The sequence below is a fragment of the Gymnogyps californianus genome, chromosome 10 (genome assembly GCF_018139145.2).
Source record: "Gymnogyps californianus isolate 813 chromosome 10, ASM1813914v2, whole genome shotgun sequence".
Classification (NCBI taxonomy): domain Eukaryota; kingdom Metazoa; phylum Chordata; class Aves; order Accipitriformes; family Cathartidae; genus Gymnogyps; species Gymnogyps californianus.
The window spans coordinates 23,174,961-23,197,953 of NC_059480.1; the positions used below are offsets into that span (position 1 = coordinate 23,174,961).

Genomic DNA, 22,993 nt, shown 5'->3' on the forward strand with positions numbered 1-22,993 from the left:
GGAACTCACTTATCTCACTATTCACTGTCTACAGTTCCAGTGGCCCAGCAATACTTGTTACTTAGCATCAATACATTCACCTCAAAAATAAAATAAAGTAAAAAAAAAAAAAAATCAAGAGGGGAAGTAATGTTGCATTACAGACCTCAATTCTACCCTGCATAACAAGTTAAGGGACCTTTGAAACCTACCACAAGGTAGTCTAGATTTAAACAGAAAAAACAACGTCTATATGCATGAACCAACTTAGGCTGTGGTGTGTTATGTCCTAGAAATATCACTTGCTGTTGCTTGTGCACGCAGCCATCAAGTGGGTTTTGCAGTGGAGGTTGGTCAGTCAGTTTTTACTTTACATAAACACATAAGTATCTTACGTGGTTAAGTAAGGTATCTTCAATTGCTTGTATCTTGTACAAGAGAGAAGCCAAGAAGCTTTATTAAGTGTTTTCACTTTCCTTTCCTTCCTTTACAAGAAGTGATGAAGCTGAGTCAACTTGGCTCCCAGGAAGAGTTCATCACTAGTCACAACAATAGGCTTTTGTCTAAGTGCTGCTTAAGACAGCACTAATTTTGGATTATTTTAGAGTTGGTCTTCCATGAAGACAATGTTCTTTACTGCTGTAGACAGTAACAAGTACTTTCATAAAGTGTCCTTTACAACCTCAGCTTCTCCACATAAGTCTCCAAAACCCAGTTAGATTACTTTTCCCTCCTAGTTCTTCCTAACATACTGTTAGTCTAAGGCATTTAATATGTGATTTTTTTTTTTTTTTGTAGCCTAAGTACAGACAGACCTACCCCAGAGGCCAGCTATTTACTCACATTAAATATGACTAAATTTTAAAAGGACAAACATCCTGCTGATCCAAGGACTCCAGCACTTTTTCATCCACTGGTACTACTCAAAGTGCTATTCAGATAAACATTTATTTCTTAACATATTAAGCTGCTTTTAAATTTTTCATCTGGCTACAAGACATTAAAGGCCACATTAACACCCCTCAACCATCCAGAAGTTACTAGCTACTTGTATTGGCTTATACAATAGCTAATGGAAAGGCAACATCAGCATGTGTTGAGCTATCAGCTTTCCGTGACTTAGAATTCTGCTTCAAAGTTTTCAAATTTTACTTGTTTATATTCATATGTAGTGTGTCAAGCATTTTATAATTCAGTTCATGAGATGTACTTATATAGTCATCTTACCTCTAGGCAATCATTGAACAGAAAGAGTGTGACCTGTTCTCCCCTGTCACAGAGGTCATCACCAAGTGCTACGGTTTCCAAACGCTGAACTAAGCTTCGGTGAGAGGACAAGAGATTGGCCTAAGTGATAGAAGCAAAAAGCTCATTAAGCATTTAGTTCAAGGGCTGGATTACTGCTTGCTTACAACTTGATACTGAAAATCTGTTTAAACCAGCACCATTGCATTTTAACCTCACATACTTTTGCAAAGGGAGCAAACTAGTGCACAGTCATTTTACAGGTCTGCAGCTTCAGAGAAATTACTTACTGGACATCCATCAACTTCATAGACAACGTCAAAGAACTGCCTTTGTGCCTCTGTTTTTCTTTTGTCTTCATTAATATGTCTGAGGGAAGCATATTATATTTGTCTTCAATATCAAGCAATACTAAATGAATGCACTGCATTTAAGACATACAAAAATACTGAAGCTAAACATTCAGAGACACAGTTTACACAGCAGCACTGGAAAATACAAAATAAGCCACACTTGCTCATTGAAGTATCCAAATACCATATGCTAAGCACATAGGAAACTTCAGACCTAGAACAATGCTCTTGTCATGTTATCAGTAGTTGACACACCATTCAGTTTATATACAGTTCTCCTCCCCTGCCCCGTAAGATTTTGAACTAGAGACCAACCCAATGCAATTCTTTACAGCCTGCATTTCATCCCCCCCAAGTGAGGACTGCAGCTCACCAAGAAGCAGATGCAAGAATAATTACAATTTAAAAGTTGTTGTTAAAATTGGACAAACATTTACCCAATTAATATAGGAGGTCTCATTGCTGGAGACATACGCTACACTTCAAAAAGAGGCGAGACTTACAATCTAAACAGCTTCAGCTTTAAGCTAATTAACTCGTGGAATGGTGCCAAGAATAGCTAATACAGGACCAGAAGAGAAACTAATCTTCCACCAATAGCATGTCCTTTCAGTGGATATATGCATAGAAGTAAGATTTAGAGACAAAACACATCTCTTCCATTCTGGAGGGAATAGATAGAAATAAGAGTTGGAACAGAACAGAGGACTAAGGAGGTTCCGCTTCGTGCTGAGGCAGGGAGTCAGCAGAGGTTCAGGTAGAAGTGCTGGGTAACAACGCCACAGACTCCTTCAAGAGCTCTGGCACAGAATGCCAAAGTGACAACAGTGGCCAAAGGGAGACTGGAGAACACATGCAATTATGTATACTTACATGGAGACTAAAGTTATGGCAACACCACACTAAGAACAATATAGAAGGAACAGAGAGATCTAAATGTATAACAGTATGTTTCATAGAATGAGCATCACTTACGTCATCACTTCCTTTAATGATTCAATAGCTCTCTCTAGAGTTATTTTATCTGGGTTTTCTTCTGCTGTATGCTTCTTAATATCTACAATTAAAAAAATAAGAATAAAAACCCCACACACATTACAAGTGCCTGAAAAGAAATATGAAAAATTCAAGTTTAAACTGTAAGTCAGAGAAGATGACTGAAGAAATCACAGCTATCCTGGAGTCCAAATAGCCTTGATTAAGCGGGGAAGTAGGCTGAGCCGCAATTGTCCATGCATCTCATTAAGAAAAAAACCCACCTGCAATACAAAACCAAACCCCCAAACTACTCAAAAATCAACAAGACCACGTGCTGTTTTTGTTGAAGTGCAGAGACAAGCATAGAAGTCTTTTTCTAACAGAAGCAAAGGGTGGTGGTGTGGGTTTTTTATTCTTATTTTTATTTACATAATCATTATTATAGCAAGTGGTTGATACCAGGTGGAACACATGAAGCTGTAAGCCTTGTCAATACAAATTGCTCTCTAGTTTATGCTAGCTGCATTTGAATCTCAATTATATTTGAAGAGACAAAACTGTTGTCAGAGCAAACTGTTCCTCTACCTGTATCCTGCAGACAAATATATGAACAAGTGAAGTTTAGCCAAAAGTATGCTTTCTTCAGTAATTGGTCTTGCTGACTGCCATGAAGCATGATTACCTCCCACATCAGGCTTGTTTTATGTGAGAAAAGCTGTTGCTAATTGTGACAAAAAGTAGACATTTTCTTGGTTTTAACACCTTCACAGACAAACTAATAAAAAATACATCACTAGATTACCATTTAGTAGTAGAGCAACACTAGGCAGCCTTTGAACAGGACGGATAAGGAGTTCAGCTAGGCTTTGGCGGCCACATTCAGGTTTAGCTTGGTTTATCTGGCAAAAAAAAAAAAAGGGGGGGGGGGGGAGAAAGGAAGTAATTCTTACTTTTTTCACACACACAAAAAAACCCAAAATCACAAACTAGGAGAAAAGTTGTCTTCCTTGAAACTAGCATTGCAGTAAGAGTTTGAGAATTGTTTACCACAGATACTCAGTCATTAACAGATCATGTTAAAAAAAATTATATTCAAATCTGCACAGTATTTATCACACGATTTATGTTCTCATAATTTCTAGTTTTAAACTGTCCGTATTATCAACCCCTCAGTCCTTGTTTCAGATGCTAATGTGGAGTGGGACAGGGGACAGCCTGTTCTCTTATTCATTTCCCCATCTTTTAGATATCAATACTCGGATACAATTCCTGGTACCTCAGAAAACATGAGCTGAAATCTGTCAGTTTGATTACTCCATTATTTGAGAGACACTTGTTGGATACAGAAGAGGAGTTAAAGCTATGCTGCACTATTAATCAACTATACACCTTTATCTGAAGAGCTCAAGAGTCTTAAGACTCATCTTCAGATAACTCTTTCTTTGAAGATCATCTTCCTGTTAGATCTCCACTGTTATATTCCTATTCATTAGTCACAAGAATGTTGAGAGATTCTACCTCCCTGGAACTTCACAGCTGCTGAAAGCGAGTTAAAAGCTATTTCTGAAATACAAGTCTTTTAAACAGAAGGAGAGGGACCAATAAAAAGCAGCAGCTCTAGTTATCTTTACAGAAAAGAGAAGACATGTATTTGAGGAAAAGTAATCAGAATGCAGTTTTTCCGGCAACAAATGCTTAAAATCAAACTATCCTGAAAGCTGTGTAACAGAGGAGGAACTTGGACCTCTTATGAAAGAGTCTTATGAGGAGCTTGAGGGATTGAAGTTCAAATCCTTCCTATTTCTGTCTCACTAAAAGATGTTCACATTCCTCCAAGCTTCCAAAATTCCACATTCTTCCATCTACCGCATTAAGCGGTTTACTTGGTAATGCTCTCCATGTTCTACTCAAAGACTCAGTTCTGCAGACACTTACCTTTAGGAAGGCATGAAACCTTGGCTTCTGTTTTTCACATCTAGTAATAGTCTCCTTGCTCATTTCGAAGAAATTCACAAATGGAGGGTATGTTTTCAACAAGTCTTTTGACTGAAAGAAATAACTGTTACGGCTCTGCTTTACATATTATGTAGCATTGTACATATGTTCATATGCCCCAAGCCATACAAAGCTGCTCAAAGGCACATTTCAATAAAGAATAATAAAAAATGTGTTGTAAACCCATGCGTGTTCACAGAACAAGTTAAGACATTTTTACATGCCAGATGCCCAAGACTCAATGCTGCTGATTAAATGCAGACTGCTCTCAGAAACATCAAGTACACATGTGACAATCTTAGAAGCTGCTGAGCAGCTCAAGTAGAAGGCAGACTCTGACCTAGAAAGATGCTTTTGGTGAGAATTTTGGAAATTTCACACAAGTATTTTCTCCAGTTACTGCAATCACCTTTAAAAGACACCAAAGCACCAGAAGCAATTCCTTAGACTGAAAACTTTTGAATGCCAAACACTATTTGCCTCAAAATGATCAGGTCAGGAAAAACACAAGATACCTAGCAGACTACTTATGTTAAAATGCATTGCAGTCCCAGACCCAGCTTTCCTGTTCTGCCCATTCTGTACTCGGGAAAACAAGGAGTCCTTATTCACTTACACATTTCAAGTCTTGAAGGAAAAACACAAGAAGCTTCATGAAAAGTTATTTCCCTAGTTATTTACTATTGATCAGAGGGAGCACAGAGCCAAGGTTGCAGGAAGAGGCCCTTTTAATGTCCGAGTAAAAAGCATGTCTGTAGTGTTGCAAATTGCAGTTCTCAAACCGTATCTATTTGGAGTATACACAAAGTATATCATCTAACTCAACTGAAAAGTCTAAACAGAAAATACAATGATACAAGTTAGTGTTCCTTCTCACTCAGTAGTGCTTTACTTGTGTTTGCTAGCTCCTACAAATGGATTACTTTTAAGGCAAGATAATAGCTCATAGTAGCTCTAATGCATAAAAAAGAAACAGAAACTTACATATTTAAGAATGATATCACCAATACTTTTGCTTTCAGTCCAATTCATCATAAGATCTTCCAGGTCTTCCTAGCATACATGCAGGGATGGGGGGGAAGAAAATAAGATGAGAATGAACTGCATGATGCTGTAAGATGGGATCAGTGTTCTGCCAAACACATATAATTAGCTGTGTGTTTCCATGCTGATAAAACAGGTGATCCTAAAAGCTGTATAATTTAACATTAAGCCCCTTCAGTCTACTGAGAGCTGAAAGCAAGAGACCTCTGGCTTACTGAACATACAGTTTTGAAGCAATGCAAGCAGAGCCTAGCAGTGTATCAGCACTAGCCAACTCTGCAACAAGATGACACTGCTGTGTCCAACACACAACATATCCCAAATGATTATTAAAAAAGTATACACAGAAGACAGTTGAACCAATTCTAATTAAGAGTGCACAACTAATATAGGACTCTTAAGTCCATAAGATAGGATTGAAATAGAACTAGCATAGATTTCTCTCACTTGTTGCACAAGGGGGTCAAGGAAAGCGAGACCAAGCTGTTAAGCCTGTATCAGCTTGATAAGGATCAAGCTTATTCACTGTCGGCTAATAACAGGGACAGGAGGGCACAGCTGAAGGTTCAGGATTCACCTTAACTGAAAAGGATTCACCAATAATATTGGTTTGTTGCTGCAATTCTCATCTTTATTGCACAAAGATAAAGGAAAACACAACCACTACATCTAAGCAACTTTGTCTACACTGCATGCTGCAGGTGAATCCTACTTGACACATGGACACACATGTGCTACCTTCATCTCAGTGAGCACATATCAACACCTATTGTGATTAACTAGACTGGATCCCAACTGTTGGAAAAAAAAAACCACAAAAAAACAAACCACTGAGTTACAGGCAGTCTGCAAGTCCTTCTATTTTAAAAGCCTACTGTGAAATGCAGACAGGAACAGACATATGCCATTATTTGAAGGAGATTTTATGACTTCATGTTTGAGAAAGACTTGCATGGTCGTCTATTGTGAGACCCAGAGAGGGCTTCAGAGAGCACTTGCAATCCACATCAAAAAATAAAATAAAGCAAGCCAAAAGAAAACAATCTCAGGGAATTCTAGTCTATTAGGCCTCAGTACCAGGTCAACTGCTTCAGAGGTTGAAATGCGAGTCAGAAACTACCAGCTCATAAAACTGACAATTGGTTCAAAGCCACTTAAGGAGGGATTAGTTTTTCCTACTGAACGATAGATGTCTCCTTACATCAACATGTCTAAAGCCCAGGAAAACACAGATTTTTTTTTTTTTTTTTTTTTTTAATTCCATAGCTTTAGCTATCCTTCCAAGAGTCCTTGCTCACTGCTTTAATAGAAACATCTATGTTATAAGCACTTGTGAGAGTTAGACTACCATTTGATACCACTGGCCCTTTTAGACCAGTTTTGTATCAGTTACAGAAAACCTCCTACAGGAAGGAGTATTAAAGTGGGAAAAGGAGAAGGCAGCTCATGAATGGCAACATTAGTTACATGCACAATACTCAGACTTCAGATATTTATAAATAAGTGTTAAATCTTAAAGTGTACTTTGGATTTGCACATAATTCCATAGGTTGAACAGTACGTAACATCACCAGGATGAATCTACACCTATCCAGCAGATACAACTTAAAGCATGCAGAAAAGATTCAAAGTCTGTATCAAGGTTTCCCCTGCAGGGGAGAAGTTGTAGCTTGCCTTGATTTTAGTATGCACATCAAGAATATCTGGAATGCTGCCAAATATGGTCTTAATCTCTTCCTGTGCAAGAATTGGTCCTCCAAGTTGTCCTTCCTTCTCCAACGGAACTTGAAATAACTGATGAATTAGACAAAAAAAGTTAATGCCCTCCCAACCACCACACACTGTGTTAGAAATAGGAATGAAAGCAACAGTGTTTTCCTTCCAGATCATACTTTCCTGCAGTCACAATCTTGAGATACTCCCATTTAGCAAGAGTGGGTTATGGAGGAGTGGTTTTAAGATACAAACACTGAGTTCAGTGCTTATCACTACAGCATAACCCCTTTTCATCTACCTTTCTACTCACACACATCTTAGCTCATTCTTTAAGTAGATAATCAGGTGCAATGGAAACAAACTTCCTAGAAATTAAGCTCTTCCTGTAAGCTGTTTGCTATTCTGCTCTTCTTGGAATAATTAAAACAAGGTTTTTTCTCCTGCCATCTCTCTCTCTTCACTAGTATCTTCAAAATATGAATCATGAAGAGCCTATTTTCTTGAAGCTTGGAATTTCCATACAAACTACAATTCCACTGCAGATCCCAGAATAGAAATTGTATTTTCCAGCCTTTATTATTAACAGATACTAAACATTTTTATATGTCAGTAAAATTACATGAGACTGTTTACATTGTCAACTTTTTATGAACCTTCAATGCACGCAAGCCCTCAAAAGCCTGCAGATCACAGGTTGAAAGTAATCATTGATGTAAACACTAGATGTCTTATTACAATTGACCTGTACTTGCTTTAAAACCAGCTTACCTGAATGATTGTTGTTAGAATATCCACATAGTTACTTTCTGTCTGATACAATTCCTTTGCAACCTGCCATCTTGCAGACTGCTTTAGTGGAAGAGGAGTTGAGTTTTTGGAAGGCCTTGCACAGGAATTTGGTGTTTCTGATGAAGAGATATTCCCAAAAGAAAATAGAGCTTTATTACAATAGAGTCCCTAAAAAAGCTCACCCTCAAAGACAGGAAAAAAAAAAACCTTCAGAATTTTTAAGGGAAGATAGCTTTTTTTTTTTAAAGGCTATTCTGTAGGTTATTCTATAGTTACCAGAGCTCTTTCTAGAAAATGGCTTTCTTTATTACAGACTAATTATAGAACAACAGTAATATATTATTCCTCAAAATTAGTCCGAAACTAGTAAGCCATTTACGGGCAGGTCAATGACTTAACCCTATTATGTTTAGTAGGAAGTGCGGATTAGGTGCTGAACGTTATTCATACACACACTATGTACAAAAGTACTTCTCTACTTTCACTTTGCCATGAAAACAATCATCTTTCAGCTGCCTACCATCCTTGCATTAGGTATGTAGCTCAAAACCATTTATTAAAATCAGTCCTTGCATGCAACACTTACATGTCATCCTATTGGGGGGGCGGGGTGAGGAAAGACACAAGGAAGTAATTTCTTTTAAAGCTAAAGCCGATGTGGATATGGAGCAGTCCATAAGTTTTAAATATTTGCTCATGTATTGGACCTCAGAGACCTGTACTCACTCATTCTGATGTCAGAGTTCATTACTGTCACAGTTACTATGAAATAAGTACCTTACCTGTTGTTTTCAAAATAGCACTGTTTCTGAAACTGTCTGCCGATAATGGATTAGAAGAAAATTCCGTACCAGGGGTTACAAGAGTGCTAGCATGATCTAAGAAAGCTGGTCTTTGAGAGTAAGCTGATCTTTCCTGCATTCCTTCTGAATTACCACTTACAGGTTGTGCCTGAGATTTCTTATTTGACTTGTATACAGGGGCCTTTTTAAAGCAGTAGTAACTCCAGATACCTCCTCTATATGATGGAACTGGGGCTTTTTTTTTTTTTTTTTTCCAAAAAACTAGTTTTTGACTTATCCAAAATTTTGCAGTTTCCTCTCTTCCACGAGAGCCATATGCAGAGATATTAAAAGCTCTTTGCCAATTAACTCATCAAAACTAGTTGGTGATTTATATTCTTGGGAAGTTTTAGACATGACAGTTTGCTGGCACAAATAGTGTTACCTCAACAGAACATTTCAAAGACCTAGGAGTGGGCTTTGCAGGAATTTTCCCTTTAATTCCTTTAGAAAAGAATCTCTGTCCTCCTTTCTCCAAGTATCCTACTGGAGAGGTTTTTAGATGATTTACTGTAAACTACGTTGCTTATTTGCTGCAGATTTTCAGCACAGTATTTGAAGCATTTTGGAGTAACACTATACTGTACTTCATATTTATCAATTCCATATCTTTTCCTTGTTTTCCTTTGGATATGAATACGCTTACTGCAATGACAAGAGGCAGCCTGACCTCTGTCTGAACTCTTCACTCCAATTCTGGTTTCCGCACACTTCAAAAAGGCGAAAGCCTGGAATTACTTAGCAAATCTGTAGCAAAACCTGTAAGACTTCCCTACCACTACCGTTACCACTTGTATGCAGAGAGCTCTTAAACAGTGCAAATGTGTCTGAATGAAAGTTTTTAGCTCTACCTCCATTGGCAGTACTCGACTCTGGAGTGTTAGAAATATCCAGCAAGGACCCAATAGAAAGCGAATGTTCAGCTGATGGGCGTTTTCGAGGAGGGAATGGTGACATGTCCGTTTCTCTGGTCAGTTGTGCAAGAGTCTCTTTCAAACGACGTCTTTTGCGATTGCTGTTTGGAGTGTTCAGGGAAAGTAGTGACACAGACTTCTTGAGGCCAGGACTCTCTGACTGTAGTAGTAAAAGAAAGTTTAGTTTAGTGTTTTTACCCACTGTGTCCAGCTCAACTCAGTGCAAAGGTAAGTTAATTGTAGAGATCAGCACACAACACAACTCTTCTTAGGGAAGCCGAGGGAAAATGGGCAAAGTACTTTTTTTTTTATTTTTAAACTGGAAACCACACTAGTATTTTGTTTGACTAAAAATAAGTTCAACCTTTGGGAAGCAGAAAAAAGTTTTTTTCCAAATTAGTATTCTATGTATAAAATTTATAATGGATTTTCTGGAACTTAAATGTTGCTTTAAAACATTTGACCTCTGGCCCCACACATACTATCGTGCATGCTAATTTTACCACCAAACACATGCTGCGCATTATGTGAGAGAGTTCAACATACCTTCTCAAATAAATACATGGACTCTCCAGCTCTGGCATCCATTTGAATGCTTCCCCAGAACCACTATAGGAAAAAAGAAAACACACATTAAGAACACATTACAGGGCTTCACCCAAAGTTAAAAATATTCAAAATAGTATATATAATAGTAAGGCAGTTTGCATGCAAACTGCCTTAACATGTGGCTTATTCTGGAAAGAAAAAAAAAAAATCTCATACCTAGTATTATACAGCAATATTCTTTCAAGAATTTGTCAGCACTAACCTCTTGCTTTACAACATAAAGTTTTTTTAAAGGTTCAAATGGAAGATCTTTTACTGTACTTTCTTCAACCACTAAGTGCGTACACCTTTCATCACCAACTGGTAAATAATGTCCTCCTAGATAAAAAAAGGCAAATTAGCAAGACGGAAGAATATTACTGTTAGAAATTAGTAGCTCACTTGATAGTTCTGTGGCACCTATCATTAATGAGAGAAGAGCCAAAGAGATGAACTCTTCAGTGAGCTGATCAGTTGTTGGGCTTACATAACACACCAGATCTTACCAGCAGTGCACAGCTTTTGGGAAATAGGATGTAGCATGCAGTAGTAAAGTACACATTGAAAAGTCAAGAGTACACGGAGTTCAGAAGGCATTTAAACCTGTCTGGCAATAAATGCAATATTCTTCTGGAAAGCTTTTCTTGTTTCATGAAGAGCAAGCCAGGAATACTTATCCTGAAAACATCCACAAGCTAGAACCTGGGCATGTCACAATCTTATAAGTAGCTTTAGGTAAAGAGGTCAGGGGAAAGGGCAAAAAAAAAAAAAACCAAACCCAGTCAACTTTCATCTCTCATCTGTTTTGAGGAAGCCTTGCTGTTACAAGCTTGCTCCATTCCCACGTCTATAGTTCTGTTATGACTGCAATGCTAGCAATACAAGGCTGGAGACTTGCAAGTTAGCCGTTACATCATTACTGTCAATGTAATTATTAATATTGTACTACACTACCAAAAAACAGAACACTTCCAATCAAGTGTTTTACCAGTGATGATTCATATCAAAGTTGTAAACATTGTAGATGCTTCCTGGGTATTATGTAAAGATGTATACCACAAAACTGATTATGAAAACTGAAGGAGAACATACAAATTATGTAGCAAGTTTTCCAGGATATCTTCAAGCATCCTACAATTACTTCTTTTTAAATCGTCTAGTTTCAATCAGCCTAGGAAGTCTGAAGTCTTCAACAGCTACCAGAACTTATGCATACACCGACATCTAAAAATCAATTTATATCTCTCCAAGTTGAAGAGTCTTCATTAATATTTCAGGATTCACGATCCAGCATTTCAGCTTCAGTGAAGTATTTATCAGCTGTAAATCCCCTTCTTTCCACAGGTCAACTTTCATAAATAATAACCTTGCATTTCTGTCATTTCTTCCATGTTAGCTTTCTCATCATCAGAGAATCCAAGGAAACTTAACATGCAATCCTGGAAGGGAGGAACCTTGAACTGATTTCTAAAGTCATCATCAGCTGCACAGAAATCACTGAAAGGAGAAAAGAAAAAAAAAAAAGAGAGACGCACAAAAAGGTCACTAAATTATTGCTACGTCACTATTTAAACAGAAGCTCACAACACTACAGGTGAACAGGATGCAAGGTTAAGGCTGAAGGAAAATAAACACTTACATTTCATTCCTTTTCTCCCAAGCCTTATAAATCCACTCAGCTTTCACGATAGGAGTACCAAGACTTACAGCGATCTACAAAACAGGAAAAGCACAAGTTGTACCAAGTAACTATTTCCATTTATGTCCTTCCCATGCCAAGAAAAATTCATAACCTTGCTTTTACTTTTCCAGACTGCAAAAAGTGAACATATTCCTTCAAGAATCATGTCCAACTGTAACTCCCAAGAGTTAGAGCGTACTAATTCTTCAGTGACTAGGAGATCAGATCAATAACTATTTTGACACTTACTCAAGTGCACCATTTTGTTAGTCCGATGTCCTTCATCACTCATAAAACCACAAAACCAAATCTCTGTTCCAGTGGAATATGGGATCTTTTTTCTGCTTTTAATACTTTGTATGAAGACAAATATCCTAGCCTGCTTTTACCAAAGAGGAAGCAACTATTCCAAAGGTAACTTCCATGACTGCTTGAAAGAGACTGTAAAGTTTTCCTACTTTTTCCCTTTGAGTTGGCAGAAAGGAGTGTTTGAACAGAGTTAGAAAGTAGGTCTTCTCTTCCAACTGGAAGATTAGAAAGACAGACTAGGAAAAAAGCAACAGCCTACTAACAATTCAAACAAGGGAGAGTCAAGGGACACAGGCATTGCTATGTCCTATTCCATGGTACAAAAACCTATAAACTTGTATTTATTTGTCAGCTGGACATACATGTCCTGAAGGATTCCCTTTTGGTGTTGTCAGAAAAAAAAAAGCTTCGCATATATTTATACATGAAGGAAGATTTGAACACTTACACATAACAAGTTAAAAATATTTTTAAAAGAAAATGCATACAAATTGAGTACTAAAGTTTTTTGCAAGTTACCTCGAAGTTTATTGTTTGGAGGGACAAAAAAAGAGCAGGCATGTTGATACGTAAACACTTGTTCATTGATGAACAATTGTTCATCAGTTTAAGTGTCTTAAGTACTGATAACATCAGTACTTAAGAAACATTTTGGTTCTTGTTATTTACTATACTTGTTTATTTCAAAATCTCTGCATTCAGGCAATTTATATTATTTAGATCTCTAACAGAGACAAAAACACGTCAAAGCTCAACACCAGATGGAGATGAACTCACCACTACAAGTCATTGTTTAGTACAGGAAAAAATCCAGCAACTTAGGAGCTGAAGTATAATTTACAGACTTAGTCTACAAGAGCCAAATTCTGAAAGTTTCCATGAAGTACCAACTCAAGCTTACATACTCTGAATTTGTCTCCATGTGTTGAGTTAGCCACCAGATGTGTAACTTTTGAGCTAAAGTCCCTTCGAATAATTCCACCCATATGATGAACCAAGGTCACTAGCTTAACCTGAAAAATAAAGACAAAATAAGTTCTCAGTATATCTTTTGAAGCATACAGTGCAGAGTGAGAGCAGTATAAAAATAGTTTACAAAGCAAGCTACAGGAGGTTACATTAAATGTCTAGGAATAGAAATGCTCTGATTTGTTCTTAAAACAACTTGTTCACGTCTACAGGAGAAGATACAGCTGATACAGCAGAAGAACTATTAACTTTTCTTTTTTTTTTTTAACCTTTAATACAGCCTTGCTGTGTAGCTTGAGGAAGACTACCCAAGCCACCAGTACTCTCGTGATCATCATACATAATGCCTTCACCTTTTCATGCACAATAGATTTAAAGCATGTTTTCCTCATTGATTTAGTCAATTCTACCTGAAGGGGCAATTGCCAGAATTTACGTAAGATTGTGATTTGTCCAGTTTGAATCTAGCAGATCAAATCTAACTATCCCTAACACTGGGCAGAGGCTTTTGCTTTGGCGTTTTTTTTCCCCAGATGAAGATGTGGAGCCATATTGTTGATTCCCAGGGGTCCAATAGGGAAATTAGGTGTCAACTGCATCACTGAAATGGAAAAGCAAAGTGCTAGAGTATCAAACCACTTCATACCTAGATATGTCACGACTAAAGTCCTGATAGCATGATAGCAAAATAGCATGGCAGCAAGATAACATGTCTGCAAATGCTCTGAACAGGACTACAAAGCTTTACTTGACCACACTACTACCTGTACAAATAAGAGGACACTATTGGGTAAACATCGTCTTATCCGAAGCCTCAGTCTACAAATCTTTAAGCCCTACTGAATTAGAGCTGTTTAATGTCACTCAGCAAAAAAGTGACCAAAAATGGCATGGACAAAATGACTTGGACAAGGAAACAGTTTTGTTCCCACCCTCAAATATCACTGCCTCTGGACATGCAACAAAACAAACAATTCATTCCCCCCATACGAGCTCTACTCATGGCTAAACCCTATGGGTGATAGAACAGAAGAGTATTTTGAAAATAAACTTAACATAGTTTTACCAATCCAAAGGAAAAAAAGTCTTACTAATTCATCTTTCTTTCTGAATCCTGTAAAGCACAGTACCAAGTTCAACATACTTGCACAGTACAGTGGACGACAGGAGAAAGGTAAAGGCTGAAAGTAAGAAGTAAGTTTATTAGTCAAAAGCATACTGCTTCCATTAAAGTTTTAACATTATCTTTCATACAGTACTATTGTTCCTAGTATTAAAATGCATCAGACACTAGTCCAAGTCTGCGTATTCAGTTATACCTCAGCTCCAGACCTGCCAGCATTCTGATAAAGTAACTAGAGCATCCCCAAGTTCCACAGGTAGCGCTCCATCCTTTTTTTCCTCCCCAATCCATCCCCTCTACGTGACAACCTTTGGAAATATAAAGCGTCTGCTAGAGCATCGTTTGTATGCTGCCTTTCCTAATGGCACAATCCCAACTAGTGGGTCAACAACAGTAGTTGTAGCTTCACTACTGTCTGCCTGTGCTTTCTCACTCCATGCAATATTCTAACACAATATTAGAAACTTGCTTTTGTTAAAATTCTCTTGCTAAGAACATTTATGATTGGCAAAGCAAAATAGATTTTATTTTGAACACTTAATATTTAGAACTCACTGCACCAGAAAACTACTCAGCTGATTTCAACAGAAAGCACATACCTCTCCTTTTGTGCACAGTGCAGTACTACTGGAGGTCCAATGACACGGCAATCTGCTTTGCAGAGATTGTTAAAGATAGAATCTTGGAAGTCGGACACAACAAAGATAGTCTCAAATTCTGGGGAATCAGAATCTCCAAGCTCTTCTACCATGTCTGTCTTAATGTAGGGCACTTTAATTTCCTTGATGTATGGGGATGAAGGGGAAAGCATTATTCAGGCAACATACTTACACTAGTGTCAAAATTCAACTGATTTTTATTTTGGACCATTAGAAAAATGTATGATTCAGATTTCAACAGAGACAGACTCTCAGTATTTGTGAAAGCTGAATGAGATGCACTGTTCTCTAGCATAAGAATAGCTATGAACTGCACCTAAAAAAAAAGTCTTAAAGCAATTCCTGCTTCTGAAGAATAAGAATTGTAGTTACTTTAGTAGTTTACGTATCAGTTCACACTGACAACATAGTATTGGAAATATCTACAGATAGGGAAAAAACCCACCAAACTAAGCACAAAAGAGAAATGAAATTTCAGACTGTCAGAACAGTTTAAGGTACTTCCGGATGCTACTAAAAAGTAGCATCCAGCTTGCAACAGCAAGCTCCGTGCTGCATAAGATCTAAAGAAGAGAAGTCAATGTTGTTCATTGCTTGATATTTTTAAGGACTCTAAAAATTTGGTCTGTTCCAGTTTCAATCATTAGTTCCAAATTTTATTTTCTAGGTTTTTCACATCAAGAAATGGAGAACCACTTCTTACACTTACGTTTAAATGCAGCTTTCAATTGAAAGAGAAGTCAATTAACCAATTACGAAGTCAGTTCATAGCAAAAACTTATGTGTTAACTGAATATAAGCATGCAGTTGAATGTCTCCATCGATATTTCTATCCCTGTTAGAAAGCACCACTAATTAAGAGCTGCAGATATTACCTCCATATTTGAGAAAGTGTTTGTAAAAAAGTGACAATTTTGACGAGCTTTAAGTGACACCATCAGAAACGTTAGCATATATTGTGACCATTATGCCCAATTAATGTAAATTAAAGCGTGTGCACATTTCAGTCCCAGTGAAGTACAACATGCTGCATGCAATCACATGTGCTTAATTGCATGACATACCATATGAATAATACTTTTTATTAGTTTTTCTTCTGATTTACCAGGACTAGTTTCCTTTATCTTTATAACTGGTACTTCCATAATCTTAATGGTCTGTGGAAGAGGAGAACTTTAGTACAGAACCAAATTGGTTACTAGAAGTCTAAAAGCATACCATCTCACTCCAGTGACTGTTTTATCTTAGACCTACATACCTCCAAGGCTTTCAGAAGCTCCTCACGTTTCCCTGCTTCCTGAACCAAAACCACTCTTGTTTCTATTTGAGGCATTTCTTCTGTTTATAGAGAAACAAGGGTAATATTCGTATTTTAATAGAAAAATCCATGTTAGGTCTAAATCAAGCAATAACGTATAGAAGAATACAGGCCGACTGCATCCTTTCGAGATACCTTGTTTATCAGGAACAAGCCTGAAAAGAAATGTTACCTCAAGAAGCCTGTCCTTTAATTAAGGCATACCCAATTGACCATAGAGCCTAAACTTTCTAGCATATGGTGAAACAAGATCCTGCAATTCATGACCAGCTACCTTACAGTCAAAGCAAGAACATGCAAGAAGAGTCAGCAAGGGCAAAAAGAAAAAAAAAAAAAAAAGGAAAAACAACAAAATTGATTTAATGCTTCTAGTAGAATTAGATACCAAGACTTGCTGGAAAATAGACAGTTGGTATCTTTTCTAGTTTCCGTGTTCCTGGCTGACAAGGTTCATTACTTCCTAGTAACTGCTCAGTTTCATCAAGGAATATCAGAACTGAAGTTAGATATCTTGTTCTTTTTCTCCATGTATTAATAAGCTTTCAAAATATTAGGAAGAAGGGACAAGTGTTGCCTCCATGTCATTTGCACAAAAACACTGCCGCTGGATTTTGGCTACTGCATTGCAGAAAAACAAAAATACCTTTTTTGTTGTTTTTTCATTTCAAGATTTGTTCTTGAATTAATTTCAGGCTCAAGACTATTCATCTCTCTAAGGTCTACCTGTACACAACAGAGCAGCTGTAGTTTCCAAACACTGGTGTCAAAATATGACCTGGAATGATTTATTCCACAGAAGAGGCATCAAATGGAACTAACAGCTTTCTATACATCAGCCAGAAGACTCGTTTGATTTCACGGCTGTAACCCCAAATTTTTATAACAAGATGAGTTAAAAATTAAGACAGTCCCTTTGTTGGTGAAAGGATACCAAACCAACACCCTTTTGGCTACCCTAGATACAATTCTGTAGCTCAAGCAAAGCACTTTTGGTTTTTCAAAACTACTAAATACCTACAAAGTAATCAGTCATTACAAAAACACAGTAGTCTTAAAATAAGTTTCTCCCATTACCTTCAACATTCAAAACAGATCCAGGAAATACATTCTCTTTGGATGTTTCTATAATTTTTGAACCGAGAACAGAAGAATCAGCCAAGAGGCTCCTCCCGGTTTCAGACACCAGCGTACTGTTGTCAGCCATGATTACGTCTTGCTTCTTTCTTCAACAGCTAGAAGACAAATGTGCTAAACTAAGTTACAGTTGCAAAAAGCTCATTAATAAGAGTTCTATGACTAAGGCAGTCCGAAGTAACTTCAGACTTCTGAAAACAAAACATTTAGACTTATTAAAATCCCACTCACACTGATAGAGTAGTTCTGAAAGAGTATTAGGAGTCACACAACTGATAGAAAGGACTGACAACAAACCTATTACAGAAATGGTTCTGAGCAGGCTGCTTACCACAGAAATAATTCATTTGCACAGAAAGCTGCAGAGGGGGTACTTCAACTCTGAGCAGCAGGGAAGCACTAACTCTAGTGTTCCTTTGAAAAAGTTCCATCACAAAACACCAACAAACTAAAAGCACTTGTTTGCTTCAGTGATAAACTATTATAAGCTAGATTTGAGACCAAGGTTAGCATTGTTAAAGTGAAACATTAGCAGACAAATTAGGGTACACAAAGCACCTTCCTAAAATTTGATTTTTCAGGTGAACTGGCTAGAGTTACTGTGGTTATATAAAAATGACCACCCAGGGAGTAGAATGAGCAGTATTTACTCAAGGAAAAATTAAGTTTCTCAAAATGCATGAAAGTGTCTACAAAGTTAATAAGCATATATATATATATATATTTGTATGATCTAGTCTATTGTCCTACATTAACGATAATATAGTAGAAGTATCCATTCATCATCAGATAAAGAGGTCTTCTGTCTTCTCACAGATAGAATATATCTGTGCTCTCCCTGCCCAAACAAACAAACTTGTCACATACCGGAAAGGCAGAATTCTCATTCCTCTCGTATTTTGTACAGGTAGCTACCTGAATCTTGTACCAGAAAATTTGTTCTAGGACACCTGCCTAACATCTAGCACATTTTCCTTTGTGTGTGAAGCAAGAAGCATGCATTTCCTGTGTTTTCATCATTCACGCAAATTTAAATATTTGCACAGTGATATCAGAAGTTACCTAGAATAACCACTGTATCTGAACAGCTGTAGCATAATAACCCTCTATCACTTTAACTGAAGTCATTCTCCTCATGACTGTAAACGCCCCTTTAAAACAGGAGCCACCCAAATAATACATTAAAGCCTTGTCTGAAAGAGGACTCACGAGGTAGCAAAACCCTTGGAGAATAGCACATACTATTTTTCAAGTTGTGCAATGCCTGGCCAATTACAAAGCAAAGTAAAAATCAGAATACAAAAAAAAAAAAGGGGGTGTTTTGGCATAACGACAATATAGAAAAGAGTTTATCTTCTAGAGTTTAGGAGATCATGTTTGAGACTCTTGGCAGGATTCATATCTTCATAATACATCAGATAAGTTCCTAATATAGTGATGAGCAATAAGTCAACACTACAAATCTATCATCATTCTAGGCATATTCAGTTATCAAAATTGCCACCTTAGTTGCAATTTTAATTCACACACAGCTGTGCAGGCTCCACAGAATTAAGTTTCCTAGCAGTAAGTCCCCATCACCCAGCTAGTTTATCTCAGAATAGCTTGAGACCTAGCAAGAAGAGAAAGTAACTTTAACCAGAAAGAGTCTTTAGGGATCACCTGTCCAGAAGGCTATAAGGATACCATCAGGAACTGTTATACAATTACCTCTTCTTTGGCAGCGAGGGTGGAGGGAAGCATAATCTTGGAAGATTCAAACCATATTGTTAATAATGATTACCACATAGACAATTATATGTAAAATCAGACCAAAAAAACCCCTCTGCTTAAGGGTACCATTAAATTTAAATCCTACAGATTATTTTTAAAAAGTCTGACATCGATATGATTCTTGTCATGCTGCTGTTGTTATACCTAATAACATGTATATGAACACACATTTACAGAGAACTTCGCAGTACATTTGGGAGAAGCCCATACTTTGGGCTGGGCATTCATTTTCTTTATGGCATTTCCAATTTATTTATTTAAGGGGTTCCATTCTGTGTGTATTTAAAAATACATTCCGTGTTTTAATGGCCACATATTAATTAATAACATAATACTAGTCACTAGACTTACACACTGAGAGTGCCAAGATACGGAAGAGAACAAACAGCACACTGAAGACACAAACATAACAGTTTCCTTTCACATAAAAAGGAACAAAAGGCAGAACACCATCACTACAGGACTCAGGCAGACCTGAATACACTTACAAATGACCTCCCAATAGTTTGTGGAAAGCCTGAAGGTCACAAAACATCCACCGCTAAAATATGTTTTTTAAAGCAAGCAGTCAACATTAAAAAACCTCCCATGTTGCCCATTTCCCTCCCGAGGAACCACCCAGGAGCGTGATCAAGCTGCCCTGCTGGGAGGTGGCCAGAGGCAAGATTAGATACCGCCAGCTACTCTCACCTTAGGAGCTAGCAGGTGCCAGCGGGCCTGGGCCTCCGCTCTGCCCAGAGGAGACGGCAGGCGGCCTAAAGAGGGCCCGGAGCGGCGCCGAGCAGCGGGGCTGCCCCGAGAGGCGCCCAGCTCCCACAGGTGCCCTAGGCACAACCCCCGGCCCACCTCAGCCGGCCCCGCCCCAGGCTGCCCGCACACACCGCGGTCCCCCTCGGGCTAGGGCTCGGGCTCGGGCTCGGGCTCCCCAGCCCCATCCCGGGCACACCCGCCCGCTCCCGACGCCCAGGGCCACCTCCCCTCTCACCGCCGATGTCGCCAACCGCAAAGACAACCTCCGCCATGAGCGGCTGCCACCACCAATTCAAAAAGCGAGCCCCCGCACTAAGTGCGCCGCGCATTGGCCGCCAGCCCCACCGCCCCTCTGTAAGCCGCCACCTCATTCGGCATCTCTCCGAGATGTCCCGCCCCCTTCCCCTCCCTTTTTTGGACGGCGCTTCGCGTCCTGCCGTCTCTGATTGGATGCGCACCTGCTGCTCATGCTGGGCAGCCTCCCATTGGCGGTGGGAAGTTTCCTGGGCAGACGAAGAGGCCTTGTTGCGGTAACCGAGAGCAGGTTGCCGGATGGGTGGGCGGCGCTCTGCGCTGATTGGCTGCTGGAGGGTTTCGAACGCTTCCAACGGCCGCGGCGCAGAGGCCCGGATGGAGCGGCCGCGGGGGCGCGCAGCCGCGGCTGCCGGTGTGAGGGGCTGTCCGGCTCCCGGCCAGGGCAGGCCGCATGCCGGGGAGCTCCAGAGCCGCTTTAACAGCTGTCCCGTGGCCGTACGGTGGGGATAGCGGTTAACGGCCCGCGGCGTGTGCGGGAGGGCTCGTCCCTCAGCGGAGACTCGCGGCGCGGCTCCCCTCAGCCCGCCGGGCCTGCCTGTCGCCGCTCCCCTCACCGTGTCCGGATCCAGACCGTCATGTCGTGGGCTCTGCAGGGCACGGCGTGTCCAGCTGTCCTGCAGACCACCTTTGGGCACTACGCAAAAGGGAGGATAAATAATTACTGTGGCCACCATAAAAATATTAATGCTATTAATGACTTAGTAAGCTCTGCCTTACCGAGGATATTGGTGTGCATATATTATGCTGAGTTTCAGAATAATCAGTTTATAGGAAACAAGGGAAAAGAGCTGACAGGAGAAAATATGACTGGTCAAGATGAAAGTCAACCAGGTGACTCAATGGCACCAACCCCAAAACAAATCAATTATACCAAATGCTTTACCATCCTTTTCTTTTTAATTTTCGCTAATACTAAAACTTACTGATCTGGAAAGGAATTCTTTCATAGGGGCTCAGCATCTCTGAAACCTAATTTAGCATAATGTCTCACTGGCTTGATGTAAAAAGAATGAGAGATACATTTTCTATTTCTAGAATTTTCTATTATATGCTAAATTCTTATATGCCAAATTGAGTTCTTAGATCTTACTCATTTTTTAATACTACAGATTTTTATTAGTTCAGGCATTTTCATGTCTGATCCAGCAGCTGTTAGTGCCAGTAAGAGTCCATTGAGGTTTTTATGATTTGGAAGAAAAACAGAATAGGAAGAAGCAGAAGAACATGATAGCGGGTGTTGTTTATGTGAATAAAGATTTGCTGGTGAGGTACATGTAAATTAGGACTATTTTCTTGAGGAAAAGATTTCAGAATAACAGCCTGGCAACCAAGGAGGTCATTTCAACTTTGCCACTGGAGTCAGCCAGTTATTACACAGTCCCACAATTACTTTATTTCATACAGAGTAATTGCAACAATGACTTCCAGTCAAAATACAGCCCAACCTGAGGTCCTTTTGTCACCTTGAAGTACCAGTTTGGGCCATCACTTTGCAGTTCCAGGCCAGGCCAATCTTCCCTGGCTATTCCCCTGTTCTCTCCTTGCTTTGCACTCTTACAAAGTCCTTTTCCTGCCAGGTCTTCAGTTTCCCTCACACCCTGAACCAGGGACCAGGTTTCTCCTAGGTTGGGAACAAGTTCTGCAGTATTGGAGTCAACGTTGTTTCTGCAGTACAGTTTCTGGAAAAGATATTGGTGATTGTACATTAATTTCCACTTAACCTCTAAATCCTCAAAAAAGCTATATGAAGTGGTGTGCCTGCAAAGACAGGAGAAGCATATTTACCGGGGCTGGGCAGTAACAGGTGATACATGCATCACTTCTCAGTGATTTAAAAAGAATATAAGTGATACCTAAATGTTCAGTACATAAATATAGGCTCACTATGCATATGGAAAGTGGCTTGGGCATTAGCCATTTTTTTAACATACTTGAAAATCCAGAATTACAATCTCATAAAGCAACTAGGGTATTCTGATGAACGATTGTAAGCTGTCCTTCCTGGCACTGACAGAACTTAGACAAATTTTAGGTAGTAATCACTTAAGAAAAGTGGCTAAAAAAAGATTTTTTTTAATCAAGTGCATTTATTCTCACTAACATTTAGATCAGGACTGATGACAAAAATAATTACTATTCTTTATATTTCTGATGTTTTAAAATCTAAGTGCTTTTCTTATAAAAGGCTCGGAAATAGAAACACCTATTATTTTTTGTTGTGTAAAATGTTACATGCAGTTGAAACTTGCTGTTCCTTCCAGTTACCTAGACATCAGTAACCCCGGAGTATAACATTTATTTAATAGTTAAATAGTTTCCTTTCGCAGTAACACCCAGGGGGAGAAAGTTCCAGGAGATTAAATGATTAAATGAATCCTGTCACATCAGCTTCGTGGGAGCAGGGACCTCATACCTTGTCGAAAAAGACAATGAGGCCACACCAGAAGAGCTGATGGGATCCCAAGAGGCCTGAAGGAGACCTTGGTGCCCTGCGTTGTCTCTGGAAGTTGGCTGTCTAG

General features: G+C 38.9%; 1 protein-coding gene across 1 annotated transcript in view; it reads right to left on the reverse strand.

Moving 5' to 3' along the window:
* The window catches only part of ECT2 (epithelial cell transforming 2), a 29,673-nt gene extending 9,236 nt beyond the window's left edge, over positions 1 to 20,437 (reverse strand). The window contains exons 1-20 of the mRNA XM_050902557.1: positions 20,395 to 20,437; positions 17,577 to 17,734; positions 16,443 to 16,522; positions 16,249 to 16,341; positions 15,121 to 15,306; positions 14,494 to 14,583; positions 13,339 to 13,446; positions 12,083 to 12,156; positions 11,810 to 11,940; positions 10,667 to 10,782; positions 10,402 to 10,464; positions 9,793 to 10,015; positions 8,079 to 8,215; positions 7,269 to 7,388; positions 5,535 to 5,603; positions 4,491 to 4,601; positions 3,358 to 3,454; positions 2,553 to 2,634; positions 1,515 to 1,593; positions 1,207 to 1,326 (exon numbers count right to left, since the gene is read on the reverse strand). Coding sequence (XP_050758514.1) covers positions 1,207 to 1,326; positions 1,515 to 1,593; positions 2,553 to 2,634; positions 3,358 to 3,454; positions 4,491 to 4,601; positions 5,535 to 5,603; positions 7,269 to 7,388; positions 8,079 to 8,215; positions 9,793 to 10,015; positions 10,402 to 10,464; positions 10,667 to 10,782; positions 11,810 to 11,940; positions 12,083 to 12,156; positions 13,339 to 13,446; positions 14,494 to 14,583; positions 15,121 to 15,306; positions 16,249 to 16,341; positions 16,443 to 16,522; positions 17,577 to 17,706 — 2,109 coding nt within the window. The 5' untranslated portion in view covers positions 17,707 to 17,734; positions 20,395 to 20,437. The remainder of the gene's footprint in view (positions 1 to 1,206; positions 1,327 to 1,514; positions 1,594 to 2,552; positions 2,635 to 3,357; positions 3,455 to 4,490; positions 4,602 to 5,534; positions 5,604 to 7,268; positions 7,389 to 8,078; positions 8,216 to 9,792; positions 10,016 to 10,401; positions 10,465 to 10,666; positions 10,783 to 11,809; positions 11,941 to 12,082; positions 12,157 to 13,338; positions 13,447 to 14,493; positions 14,584 to 15,120; positions 15,307 to 16,248; positions 16,342 to 16,442; positions 16,523 to 17,576; positions 17,735 to 20,394) is intronic.
* Positions 20,438 to 22,993: the final 2,556 nt, after the last annotated feature.